Source organism: Perognathus longimembris, chromosome 18, assembly GCF_023159225.1.
Source record: "Perognathus longimembris pacificus isolate PPM17 chromosome 18, ASM2315922v1, whole genome shotgun sequence".
NCBI lineage: Eukaryota > Metazoa > Chordata > Mammalia > Rodentia > Heteromyidae > Perognathus > Perognathus longimembris.
The window spans coordinates 13,655,555-13,670,177 of NC_063178.1; the positions used below are offsets into that span (position 1 = coordinate 13,655,555).

The 14,623-nt window shown below is 39.5% G+C and overlaps 1 protein-coding gene across 1 annotated transcript in view; it reads right to left on the minus strand.

Annotated features, from left to right (window-relative positions):
* Cubn (cubilin) overlaps positions 1-14,623 on the minus strand; it is a 203,154-nt gene that overhangs the window by 9,725 nt on the left and 178,806 nt on the right. Inside the window, 1 exon segment of the mRNA XM_048368018.1 lies at positions 12,845-13,062. Coding sequence (XP_048223975.1) covers positions 12,845-13,062 — 218 coding nt within the window.

Sequence of the window (14,623 nt, forward strand, 5' to 3'; positions counted from 1 at the left end):
CAGTATACTGTCCAGTTTTCTTCACATGCTTCCTCACGCAGTAAGGCTGTTCTCAGACCTTTGGTAGGCTTCAACAGTGGTTTTCTCCCACTTGTCTTGCCTGTTGCTTTCCTTCCTTTTCTCTCTACTATAATTTCTGAGCCCGAGTCACTCCTTATTATTGCACAATTGTCTACAAGCTCAAGAAACCACAGTGAAGTCTATGTGCATCTTGGGAACGGCTCAGGTGATTTATTCAAATTTTTCTCCACCTTGAAACAGCCAATTTCATTCCCTATCAAGTATTTTGCATAATAATACTGGTGGAAAATGCAGACATGTTTTTATCTCCTGCTTTTATGAATAATGTCAAGACTTAAAACAGAATTTATGAAGACTTACCCAGCAACTCAAGAAAACCAGTCGCTTTGTACACTTTATTGAAATAGTGTGCTGGAGAGAGGCTGAGGGGTATTTAACACTATAGTCTCTGTTATATCCAACCAAACTCTATATTTAACTTTTTTCTTTTCCAAAAGGAAGGGGGAATTTGTTAAAGAAAAGTTTGTCTACTTGGAAGTAATAACTTTGTAATATTGAATAAAGACATAGAGAATATTATAAAGGTGATTAGTCTACCATGGGAAATAACAAAGAGGAACAAAATCCTCTACATTTCCATTTTGATTTTCTCCACTCCACTGTCGAAGCGGGTGCCTCAGAAATGATGGAGGAAGAGCATGAAAAGAAGAAAAAAATCTTGATAATTTTGCAAGAACCAGTGAGGATAGATTAAGCTCAAAATAATCAGAATGGAAATGGGGGTTCAATTGCTGTTCAAAGCCATGGTTACAAAGCTTGCATTCTAGTGGGGTGCAGAGGCTCAAGTCTGTAATTCTGGCCACTCAAGAGTCTGAGATCTGCCGTCCATGATTCAAATTGGTCAAGGTAGGAAGATCTGTGAGATTCTTATTTCCAAGTAACCACCAAAAAGCCTTAAGTGGAGCTGTGGCTCAAGTGGTAGAGAGCTAGCTTAAACATAAAAGCCCAGGGACAGAGCCCAGCCCCTGAGTTCAAGCCCTGGCACTGGCAGTGCATGTGGGTGCATGTGTGTGTGCACACACACACACACACACAGAGCAGAAAAATCCTGCATTCGACATAGAGGCCATGATCAGCTGCAAAGTTAAAATTCCCTTGCCTTGGTCAATGCTTTTATTCTCATTCCAATTCACTTATCATGGAACGATTGCTTTCCCCATTACGGGGTGCTCAAATGTCTGTGGCTCTCAGCTGGATAGAAAAACAATGGCAGTCCTCTTCAATCTTGACCAACAGACCCAATGCACAGCCAATGAGCAGAGTTACTTTGAGGACAGGTGCATTCATCAGTTTGTCACAGCTGGCTGGCCTGTAGCTTCGGAGTGAGGTAAAACTATCTGCCCAGCCATTTCCTAGAGCTGACATGCCGTCAAAGGCCTAATCCCAAATATAGCCACACTTAGTAACTAGGATAAATTCATTCCAACCCCTAAGCACCACTCAGCTGTGCACGAAGATTGCTAATGATCATACTCATAAAACATGCCTGCAAGCTCTGAGCTCTGGACTTCTACCCGCTTTTCATCTGCCTCTCATCTACAGCGAATGAAACCACTCATGCTTATTGGCATGCATAGCAGGTAAGAGCAAATACTTAAAGTATTAATGAAATGATATGCTTATTTATTTGTTTGATGTTGTTTTAACATTCAAGGAAGAGATGGCATAGTTGGATGTCAGTGGTCCATGCCTATAATACTAACCACTCAGGAAGCTGAGACCTACAGGATTGCAGTTGAAGACTCTATCACCACTAAACTAGAGTAAAGCAGGGCTGGAAGTGTGGCTCACGCAGTAGAGCACCAGACAAGAGAGCCAAGTGAGTGTGAGGCCTTGAATTCAAGCTCTGGCACAAGCACTATCAATCAATCAATCAATCAATCAATCTATCTATCAAAATTAAAGACTGTATACTTTTTTCCTTGGATAAAGAGATACAGCTTAAAGGTTTCTGATCAGAAGAGTGGTAGTATCAAAACGCAATTTCTTATCTAGTTTGATTAAAAGTTTATCTGGCAGCAGGATTTTACATGAAAAGGCAGGGGACCAAAAGAGAAGATTGAACCACAGAGCCCAAGCTACACACTAAAGGGAAGACAGTCTCTGTAATCTACGGTGCTGGAAAAACTGTATATCCTCATGTAGAAAATTTAAGCTAGATCCCTATCTCTTACATTGTATACAACCAATTAAAAGTGGATCAAAGATCTCAATATAAGATCTGAAACACTGAAATTACCATAGGAAGAACATTTGATAATTTAGGCCAAACAATGCCTTTTCAAACAGGATTAGAATTACCCAGGAGAAAAGAACAATGGCTGAAATCATGTTTGTATCAACTTAAACTTGCTACATATCAATGGAAACATTTCCTCAATCAAGGGATAAGCTCACAGGATGGCAGAAAATCTTTTCAAACTAGCAATCAAAGGATTAATATCCAGAATATATGAAAAACTCAAAAAACTATATTTCAAAAGAACAGATAATCCAAGAAATAGAAGGCAAATGAATTACATAGATTTCTCAAGAGAAGTACATGAAGCATTTGACAGCATTAGCCATAAAGCAATTTCTTTTTAAAAGCTGAGATTTCACATCACTACAGTCAGTACATGTCATTAAGTAAACAAATAGTATCAATGATAAAAACAAATGCTACTGAGATGAATGAAAACAAGCAAGGACTTGGGATGGTTTATTATTGAAGCATAATTGTGGTGATACCATGTGGTATGAGGGGAAGGGATGCTTCTACTCATCTACCTCGGAACTAGCAGACTACACACTGCTCTTCCTCTTCCTACTGAATGCATGGGCGAGTGATCATGGGAAATATAAAGAGTGATAGTAATGAAAGAAGGTCACAAGCCAGGTACCTGTGCCTCACACCTGTAACCCTCGCTACTCAGAAGACTGAAATCTGAGGCTCATGGTTCAAAGCCAGCCAAGGCTGGAAAGTCTGTAAGACTCTTATCTCCAATTAACCACCAGAAAATTGGAAGTGGAGCTATGGCTCCAAGTGGTAGAGCACTAGCCTTGAGCAAAAGAACTCAGGGGCAGTGGCCAGGCCCTAAGTTCAAGCCCCGTGAGCAGAAAAAGAAAAAGGAAAAAGAAAGAAGGGCATTTACCAAAAAATGCCACATTACTATTTCTGCATTTCAGTTTTCTAACAAACTGTGAAAAACGGTCCCTTTTGTAAATCGCCTGTAAATAGTTGCTGATATTTTGAAGTCGCTCTTCTTATTGACAGAGAACATTTTAACCTTGTTGTTTTTGGCAGTGTAAATCCATCATCTTCCTCATTATTACACATTTTCCCACTGTCCAGACAACCCTCATCCATCATCAGCTACTTCATCGCCGGGCTGCCAAAGTCACCCTAATGACATACCCGGTGCCCAGGAACAAATGTCACTCTAACCTTTGTCCCTAAGTTGCAGACATTTCACTCAAAACAAGCTATTTCTTTAAAGAAGGTAAATGTGTTGGATAAAGAACTGTTGGAAATATAAAACTATAATAAGCAATGAGACTTGGGCCAGATCTATTTAATTAAAAACCAGTAACTGAATCCTAAATGATTTCCCTCTAATGATTAAACTTCAGAATGACACACAAGCCAAGATCAATCTGATAAAGGAAGAAAGAGTTGTATTATCTAGCTGAAGACATCTTGAAGGTCTTATTGGCAGAGGATACATTTTTTAAGCAGCTATTTTGAGAACTGACTTTTTTGTGGCTGGCATTTTCAGAGGTTTTCATGATGTTATCCTTGCATCTCTCTTTCTTTGAACATGTACTGCTCAAGTGGTTGGGGGATAGCTGGACTTAATGGATAAAGATCAGGCATTTTCTTGTTACAGGGCAGCAGCCAGCATAACATCCTTTCGGCCACATAGAGATGCAGGAAGGAATATCCTAATTCTTGTCTGTACCCCCCTGAAATGGGCTGCATCTGTAACTTCGCATATATGTTTTTCTTCATAGAATGAAGAATGCTCTCTCCCCAATGAACCCCTCTCATCCTTTCAAAGATTATGCTACTACTTATAGCTAGAATTTCTTGCATGCTAAGTGCCAGACATTTTCTAATTTAATCACCAACACAGCCCCATGAAGTAATCTCCATCAGTGTGCTTAACTTATACATAAGGAAATCAAGATGGAACAGCTAAGTCCATTTTCCCAAGGTCAACATTTTTGGGATGCATAAACTGTGTTTGAACCTAGCAGGTGGGGCTTATAACATCATGCACTCTACTGGACTTCAAGATTCATATTTTCAGAAAGCTTCCATGTTCCCTTCCTATTAAAAAGTAGTTGACATACTGAATTTATGTCAACATGTTGAATTTTCTTTTTAAAGTGAACATGCCAAGGAAAGGGACCTTGCCAAATTCACCTTTATATGCTCAAAGAAATGCTTACACAGCCTTCAAGGAAAGCAGATGGAACACTGTTAATCAACTATAAAGGTATTATCAGAAATGCAAATTATTCTCAGTAGATGAATCTCTGCCTTCTATTCTAAGATTGTGAGAGAAATTCTGGTAATTAAGTCGGGGTGTGTGTGTGTGTGTGTGTACACACATGTGTATATACGTATTTGTTTCTTAACAAAATGAGTGTTTGACTCTACTTCATTGTTGGTGGGAATGTAAACTGGTTCAGCCACTCTGGAAAATGGTATGGAGATTCCTCAGAAGGCTAAACATAGAGCTACCCTCTGACCCAGCAACCCCACTTTTGGGCATCTACCCAAAAGACCACAAACAAGAAGACACTAAAGCCACCAGCACAACAATGTTCATCGCAGCACAATTTGTCATAGCTAGATTTTGGAACCAACCCAGATGCCCCTCAGTAGACGAATGGATCAGGAAAATGTGGTACATATACACAATGGAATTTTATGCCTCTATCAGAAAGAATGACATTGCCCGATTTGTAAGGAAATGGAAGGACATGGAAAAAATTATACTAAGTAAAGTGAGCCACACCCAAAGAAACATGGACTCTATGGTCTCCCTTATTGGGAATAATTAGGACAGGTTTAGGGTAGTCACAGCAGAGGATCACAACAGCCCAATAGCCCTTATGAACACATAAGATGATGCTAAGTGAAATGAACTCCATGTTATGGAAATGACTGTCATATCACTGTTGTAATACAACATGCGATGTGAAACTGTATCTTCTATTATTGATGATCCTCTTGTATCCCCTTCCTATGGTTGTACCTGCACTATCTGTGTATCTTATCTGAGTACATTGGAAACCGTGTATACTGGTATTTGAACTTGGAAATAGAAAGGGAATACCAAAATTGAGAGATACAGGGTAAAAAAAGACAAACGACTACAAAAGCAATAGTTGCAAACCTGTTTGGTATAAATGAACTGAACAACTCATGGGGGGGAAAGGGAAAGGGGGAGGAGGGAGGGGAGAATGAGGGAGGAGGTAACAAACAGTACAAGAAATGTATCCAATGTCTAACGTATGAAAGTGTAACCTCTCTGTACCTCAGTTTGACAATAAAAATTTAACAAAATAAAAGCAAAATGAGGGCTGGGGATATAGCCTAGTGGCAAGAGTGCCTGCCTCGGATACACGAGGCCCTAGGTTCGATTCCCCAGCACCACATATACAGAAAACGGCCAGAAGCGGCGCTGTGGCTCAAGTGGCAGAGTGCTAGCCTTGAGCGGGAAGAAGCCAGGGACAGTGCTCAGGCCCTGAGTCCAAGGCCCAGGACTGGCCAAAAAAAAAAAAAAAAGCAAAATGAGTTTTTGCTCTTGTGAATAAGCTCATCTCCAAAACTAATTTAGTTACCTTTGTGACATATTTGATTGCAAAGATTTCAACAGAATTAATAAAAATGTCACAGGAAGATTTAAAACACCATTTCAAGGGGAGGTTTGTGGTGGGGAAAATGCTTCCTTAGCATGTAAAACAATAAATGATGTTGGGTCTATTGCCTAACAAATTTGAATCCCTAACTATTAGATTTCAGCAGGAACAGCAAATTCATTTAATTGTAAAATTCAGAACACACTTATGTGCAGCCACACTATTCAAAACAAGTATGACTTTGTTTATTCAACAATGACAACTGCTAAATCAGGTTAGCAAAATGTTATTAATATTTTATTTTAAAAATAGCTGCAATAAAAGTAATGTGCTGAATAGTGACAATATGATCTGCAATATAAAAGAGATGGGTTTAGTGGATACCAAGTGTCCAAGAGTTTCTAATAATAATTTAAAGAAAGGTATGGAATTGTTTTATTACTGCTGTTGATATGTTAGTTGTGGTCTTGTGCTATTGATATTTCAACTTTTATTACTCTGGTGGCAGCATCATTTAATTTATTTTCCCATTTCTTAAGATGTGGATAAAGTATTTTGACAAGTCATTTCATTTCTTGGTGCCTTAGTTCCCCAATTTAACTGAATTCTATGACCACCATATGACAAAAATAAATGTCTACATTATTTCATCATCTTGGAATCCTGTGGTAAGGGGGAAATCATAATCTGACACTACAGATTCTTTGTTATACAAAGTTATTATCCTTATATTCCAATGAAGTTGTCTATCTAATCTATTCATATACTTAATTATAATCCTTATAAGTACATATTTATAATACTAGGTGGTTATATTATAAATGTAACTGTATAAATTGTATTTGTGTATACATTTGTAAGTTATACAAATATTGAAACAATAACAAGATATAAATACATAAATATTACCTAATAGAAAATATATCACTATATATTTGTGATATAATTAGACGTGGAAGTTAATACTATTTACCTTAAGTACAACCAGAATAAGGTAGTTATTGTCCTACAGTAATTAGCAGACGGAATGCTTTTCCTTTTTTGTGGAAAGGAGGAAGGACATTTGATTGCTGTTGTCCTGTGCAGTATTCCTACAATGCCTGAATGGCACTACATGTGCTGTGTAGGTCTCGCCCCCATTGACAGGCTGTGGTTCAAAACCCAGCAGTACCACATGATGAACATAGAGCGAAACAGCTCTGCCTGAGTGGGTAAGGAAAATCGTCTCTTAGGAAACTCACTCTAGGCTCTCTCCCACATCTGGGTGTTTGAATCAGCTGCCACAGGGGCACTAAAAGCTGATTAATAAAGGCAAGAGACAGTGGAACTGTGTTCAAATGCTCACCAACACTGATTAGAACTAAGACTTCATCTAGTAAATTCTTATTTCCCTCTGTTGTGGGGGGTTCTTGGGGTTGGTTGTGAGGATTGGAAGGAGTAATGTACAGCAGTTTCTGCCTTATCTGACACGAGGTAAATAGTGGGGACAAGCAACTGAGCAGAAGGTAAACCAGATAGCAGGCTCTTCTCATCTTAAACCAAAGAGAAGATCATATGGCTGAGATCATTAACAGTATTTTGTTTCTAAATAATTCATTTGTTTCTAAGCAATATTTAAAGATCTTGTTGCTGGCTGAATGTGTTTTGCTTTTCTGTTCCTGGGCACAGTCCATAATACTAAACCACATAAAAATGAAAATCTCTGATTACTACTAATTTAAACCCAAAGGTCAATGTTACCTTCTGTGAGACAAGACCAGGCTGTAATGAGAGGCAGCTGGGAGGGCTCATGTCTTGGAGAGAAAATACATGCTTCTCATTTCCTGTTTGCATGAATATTTTTCATAGCTTATCTTTTATATTTTACCAGTCACTCTGTTTTGTCATTTAACTTGGTCTGAGAACTACCATCTGCTTCATTTCCCCCAGGACAGCTGGGGAAGCAATCTGGTCATTAGGTCAAAGTACCTACTTGGCTATATATTCATTAAAAACCTTTCCTTTCTTCCTGTGCTGATTGGGAATGTCACTTCAGTCTATTTGCTTTTGTACACTTTTAGTGAACTAAGCATTCCTCGGTTTCTTGATCCTATTCCCACACTTTAAGCTCAGCACAAAAAATAAAAAGTTTTCAATACAACCCACAAAGAATAACCTGCAGATAACCTTGTCTATAGAATTGTCTCCCCCTGGGATGTCTAATCAACAGTGAGAGTTATCAGGCTAGGAAAGGGCGGAAATAAGCCCAGTCTAGTTTGCTTTAAATAGGTTTAGGATTTCAGCTCATCTTATTCACAGACATCATAATCCACAGCAAATGACATTAAGAAATCAGATAACTAACATCCCCCTGCCCATTTCTAATGAGTCATACCCCCATTACCGCTAACCTGAGAGTCCTGTACCTTATCAAATTGTTCAATGATAATCCCACTAATCTTACTGCCCTTGAGTTTACAAAACTTGGGGAGGGGGGTAGCTTATATCAGGCTGCTGGCAGCAGCCTGGAGAAATGCACAGACACATTTTCAATGTCAGTAGATGTTTTAAAGTTTATTCTATTGTTGAGCTACAGTACTTCTGAATGTCTCTCAAAGTTTAAATTTCACAACACAAATGGGAAAGCTAAATAAGACAAGAAGCTGATGTCTGAAGCGGAACTGTTTTTAGTTGTTCCCATTGTGACCCACAGTATCATACTCCTTTCTTCATTTCTTTTCTTATTCTCTCTTAGAAGTGAATCCAAGTTAATATTATATCCCAGAATGAAATGGAATTTGCAGAGCGCATATAGTGGTGTGTGCCTGTAATGCCACATACACAGGAGATGGAGGAAGAAGAATCATGGCCTGAGACCAGCACCAGGCAGAACATAAAACCTCATCTGAATTCTAAACTAAAAGCAAACAGGGCTGGAAGTGTGGCTCAAGTGGTATAATATTGCCTGGCTAAGCACAAGATGAAAATTCTAGTAGTGTCCAAAAGTGAAATAAATAAAATTCTAAACATTTCCATTTGTTAGTTTTTGTTTGGTTATTGCCTTTTGTTTTCTGACGGCACTAGGATTTGAACGTGGGGCCTTATACTTCCTATGTAGGCTCTTTACCACCTGAGCCATGCCCCAGACCTATCTTCTTCCAGTTATTTTTCAGATAAGGGCTCACATTTTTGCCCACATTCAGAATCAGTCCGAGAACCTCCCACTTTGGATCTTCTGCAGAGCTGAGATTATAGATCCATATATAAACCACCATGCTTAATTACTGGCTAAGAAAGGAGTGTGATGTTTTACTTTTTCCCCCAGCCTGGTACTGACTCATAATCAATCCTTCTATCTCTGCCGTTCAAGTAATGAGGATGACAGGCATAAGCCACCTTGACCAGCCATTTATTCTTTAATTCATGCATACAACCAACAGTGATGGAGCAATAACACAAACTAGACCTCTCCAAAATCTATAGAATCACCTTCAGCTATCTATAAGCACCTTAGGGCTTGATAGAAGGCAGTAGGAAATGGGTAAGGAAGAAAGAGCAAAAGATCATGGTCCCATGAAATGCTGCTCTTGAGAGTGACAGCCCTGCCCACCACCACAACTCAGCCATCCTCTACTCTGGTGGAGGTTAGAAAGTTCAGAATTTCATCATGAATTCCTAATGCAATCATCTTCCTACTTGTCAGCTCTGGTAATGCACAGGAATGATCTACCTCACCTGTATCAGATTCTTACAAGATAGAAAGTGGTAATATTTCAAACTGATGTTTTCGTAGTAGATGAAAATTGAGCTGGGAAATGTTAGGGGACTCTCTAAGGATGTGTCTTCAGGCAGAGACATAATGAATCAACTGGATCATCACCACACAAGTCCTGGTTTTTAGCTTTTCCCATTGGGTACATATATGTTCGTGGAGCTGTTATTCCGACAGTCATGGGCCATGATACTTAGATGTTTCTGCTTTTGTCTCGTGGCAAAAGTTCTGAGTCTAGGCTAGTGTCCCCTGACTCATTCTTCATCTGGCAAATGCTCAGGTGAAGGATGATGGAGAAGATCCCAGGTTCAGCATGTGAGCTGCTTTCAGTCTCTCGTGTCACTTGTCTGTGATGCCGCTGTCTTTTCTAGGGACGGGGACTTGTCTGGGGATATGCTGTCCCCTGTGGGGAGGGATCTTCTCTCTTGGATGCACTGATTTCAATGCCTAACAGACTATCTGAACCACATTCATTGTTGCATGCTGGAGATTTGCTGAAGTGTTACCAACAACATTATTTTAGGAAAAGGATTTACTTAAAGTGACTAGCCAAATTCTGTATACAGAAGTTTGGGACACATGTGATGACCATCCTGTAAAGTCTACCTGAGTAACACCAGTGTGAGGTTAGGCCAGAGGGAAGGGTCTGGGCTGGGTTGGGTTACATGGGCTCAAAGGGCAGAAAGCTTCATCCCTAAAGTGGGGAACCGAGGCATGCTTCTGGTGATGGAAAGGCTGATGCTAAAATAGCATGCTACTAGAATCAAGGAAGGTTTTAATGGTCAGTTCTTCCCTGTAGACTACAGCCAAATCTACAGAAGTAATGATTTAACATTATAGGATTACAGAACTAGAGGCAATTTGATACAAGACATGTCATTGGACCAGAAAAGTGATGGGCCAATTCAGATATATTGATAAATTCAGAGTCTTCCACAACCCTGAAACCCAATATGATCATTAAACTAATTGTCGATCATTTAGGATTGATTATCATAGTGCCAAAGTATATGGAGAGACAGAAAAGGGCAAATTTGGACAGTAGTTCCATTGTAATTACTTTTCTTTCTCCTTACCTTATACCCTACACTCAGTCCTAAAAGTCCCAGCTCCACTAACAGAGATGCAAGTTCACTACATATTTAGTAAATCAGCCACCAGGGAATAGTTCCCTCAAATTCACTCTGACCTATTCATTAGCAATTCAAAGATAACAAATGTGTGAGAAGTTTCACTCATAACTACATAGCTATATAAACCCCACTCTTTACTAACCGTTGAAAAACCAAAGCACATGCACATAAATGATCGTCAATTGTGTAATCTAAAGAGCAAAGCAGCAAACCTCGGGAATTGATTCAGTTAAAATGAAATGGAAATGTCACAGCCAACAATGGTCTTCTCTTCCCGGGAATTATTTACTCAGTGGAAATACTGTTTTCCGGGTGAACTGATAGCCTTGGAAACAAGAATTCACTGTTGTGATAGAAAGTCAGTGTCTTTTTGCTCACAGGAAAGGCAGGGTGGATTGCCACGGATGAGAAGGGAAGTGGAAAGTATACACAATCAGTCAAGTCTGAAATGTTTTAAAACCAGACATGTAACTAAAAGATTGCCTAAACTCTAAAACTAAAACTACATTTGTTATCACACTAAGGAAACCAAGATTGAAAATTAATCTGACTGATCAGTATAACAAAATTCAAATCAGATTGTCAGTAAAAAATGATCAGTATAGTTGAGTTAAAATTATTCTTTGAAAGTCTCCAATTGGACAAGGTATTTTATACACATTCACTCAACAGTCATCTCCTTCATAGCTCAGAAAGCTATAGTAATTTAATGAACCTAGCAAATGCTGGCTACATTGGGACACTGCACAGTACAACCCTATGAAAGAGCTTCAGGAAAGCCATTTCAGTGGTCATGAGCACAGATTAGAGTGAAGGAAAACATGAGCAAATACAGACATAAGCCATTTATCACTACAGTCTATGCCAGAGGCCAGAATGAGTGCTTTTGTGCAAAACTATCTCCAAAGGAAATTTCATTTTCCTTTCAAAGCAGCTGTCTGTGTTTTGTACCCGATTGCTCCCAGCATTCTAACAAGACAATACTCTATGAGCCAGGGGGACACTTAATGGAAAGGAGGCAGTAAAGTTATTTGCTGCAAAGTCTGCACTGCATGGGAGATTTCCACACCCAAATGTTTACTTTGTTCCTTCAAGAAACACACAAAAACATTACACACCAAGAGCAAACAAGATTCAGGGAGGCTGAGCTTTTATAGAAGAGAGATGGAGATTATTCTTACTACAGAGGAAGTAGAAAGGAAAGTCAGGAAAGTGAGTCACATTTTAGGAAAGTGCTCAGCCATTTCTGAGTCTTCACAGTGTATTAAACTTGTTAGAGGAGTTGTTATATTCCAGAACATTAATCACATCAATATTCAAATGGAGAAATCAGAACACTTTTCAGAATCAAATATAAATTGTGCTATGGATGCTATATGTCTAAACAGAGAACTGATTAACTGCCTTTTTTAATATGGAGAATTATCTTTGCCATGCAGTGAGAATACACTGAGTTTTTATTTTTAATTTATTTTCATAGATAGCTAAACCCGCCATCTCCCAGTGATTAGAAGACATTCTTGCCAGTCTAAATTTCAAATATCAACTGAATACTAGATATTTCCATTAGATATCTGATATGCTCTCCTGCCCAAACAAAATAAGTCTTAGAGTAAGAGGTACCACACTCTCCTATCAATTCCCCAAGGATCTCAATTCCCATTCCCATGAAATGTTGTCTTCCTCGCATATTCTACTCTCGGGAGACATTGGAGATTTCCTCCACTTTCACTGGTGTTTTTCCAAGCCTTTGGTATTTTGTGCCCTGGATTCTATATTCATATTCTTTCTTTTCATGTCATAAGGACATTGGACTTTCCAGTTTTTAACAGTTGAGACTGTCTACGCAATTCTCCAAGACTCTTTGCCATGTTAAATGCAAAGTCAACAAAACGAATGGGGCCTTTTCTCTTGGCCCTCAATTAAGCTTAAATGGAAAGCAGTTGTAGTCAAGTGGGAAAAAAAATGTTACATAAAGCAGGAAAAGAAGAGCCACGAAGAGAATGTACAGGTTCAAAGTTCTTACCTATGGTCTGCTGGAAAGACAACTTCCAGCCCCTGGCTGTGTGGAAAGCATCTGTCTTGAACATCAAGGTCATGGTATTATTGCTGCTCTTGATATTTTCAGGGGGTGTAGAACCACAGAATTTGCCAAGAAGCGGGGCACTGGTGTCCGGACCATCATAAATCCCCAAGTAGTCTTGGGAGCAGAAGGCGGATGGATCCACATCAAAATCACTGAACCTGTAAAATGCACTTTGTTAATACTGATGGTCTTCCTCCGAAGCCCCATTACACGGTCCCTTTCCTTCTTGTAAAATTTAAACAGACATAGGTAAAAATCAATAGCAATTCATCCAAGCTTCATTTGGCAGGAAATATTATAGGACATAACTACTCATAAATTCAGAATTTAGTCTTATACTTTGTTTTTCTTTAGAATAACCACAGGATGCTCAAAAATGTACCAAGAGCCAGAGATATAAAGACAGGTAAGATAGGGGCTGGGAATGTGGCTTAGTGGTAGAGTGTTTGCCTAGCATGCAGGAAGCCATGGGTTGGATTCCTCAGTACCACATAAACAGAAAAAGCCGGAAGTGGCACTTTGGCTCAAGTGGTGAAGTGCTAGCCTTGAGCACAGTCAGTCCAGCCTATTTTAAAATCTATTTGAGATAAAATATGACAGGTTGAAGTTGTCATTCTAGCAACATTTTATTTATTCTCATTGTAAATACAGCATTTCCTCTTCCCTTGTTACATGGTGCGATTAAGTGAGGCTACTACTAACCGACTCTTAACTAGGGGGTGGATGTTAAGATAATAAAAAGGAAGAAATGCTAGCTTTACAATTAGAACTTCATTATTTGTCTCTGAGTCTTTATTTTTTATGGTCGGAGAACACCACTAAAAAGAAACACGGTAATGACATCTGGTATCTCTATACAGGTAAGATATTATGGTCATAAAAAGCAGGAGTGTAAAATATGTTTGTCATTAAGGAAAAAATACCTATGGGTAGAAAAGAATAAATGAAAAGCTGTTGGGTTACATGTAATTGTCTAACAAGACATTCACTCCTAAACATCATTGTGAGCTTCACTGTACTTCCCCCAACATGGTTTCCAGCTCTGCCTTCAACATGTGGTAACAACCAACACCTTGAGTTTTGCTGTGATCACTTAACTTGATTTGGCTATAGACATGTAAATGGAGGTGTATGCATCACTTTATTAAAGCCTTCCTCCCTTCCTTCCTCTTTTCCTTCCTTTCTCCTTTCCTCCCTCCCTTCCTTCCTTCCTTCCTTCCTTCCTTCCTTCCTTCCTTCCTTCCTTCCTTCCTTCCTCCCTCCCTCCCTCCCTCCCTCCCTCCCTCCCTCCCTCCCTCCCTCCCTCCCTCCCTCCCTCCCTCCCTCCCTCATTCCTTCCCTCCCTCCACTCTGGGAGCTTGAACTCATAGCCTGGGTGCTGTCCCTGAGAGCTTTACAACTCAAGCTAGGCTTCTATCACTTTGAGCCAGAGTGCCACTACCAATTTTATGGGGGTTAATTGGACATGAGTCTCCCTGGGACTTTCCTGCCTGGATGGCTTCAAGCCTCAATCCTGAGATCTCAGTCTTCTGTAGCTAGGATTACAGGTGTGAGGCACTGGCACCCGGTTTATGGGAGAAGGTCTAAAAACTAATCCTGGTTTTGCTTCAGTGTTTTCCCACTACACTGGTAGTCATGGAAACAAAACTAGATGAAGCTCCAATCAGCTTGGGCTGCCAAGGGGCCAGCAGAAGTGCTTCCCGGCCAAGACTCACTGAA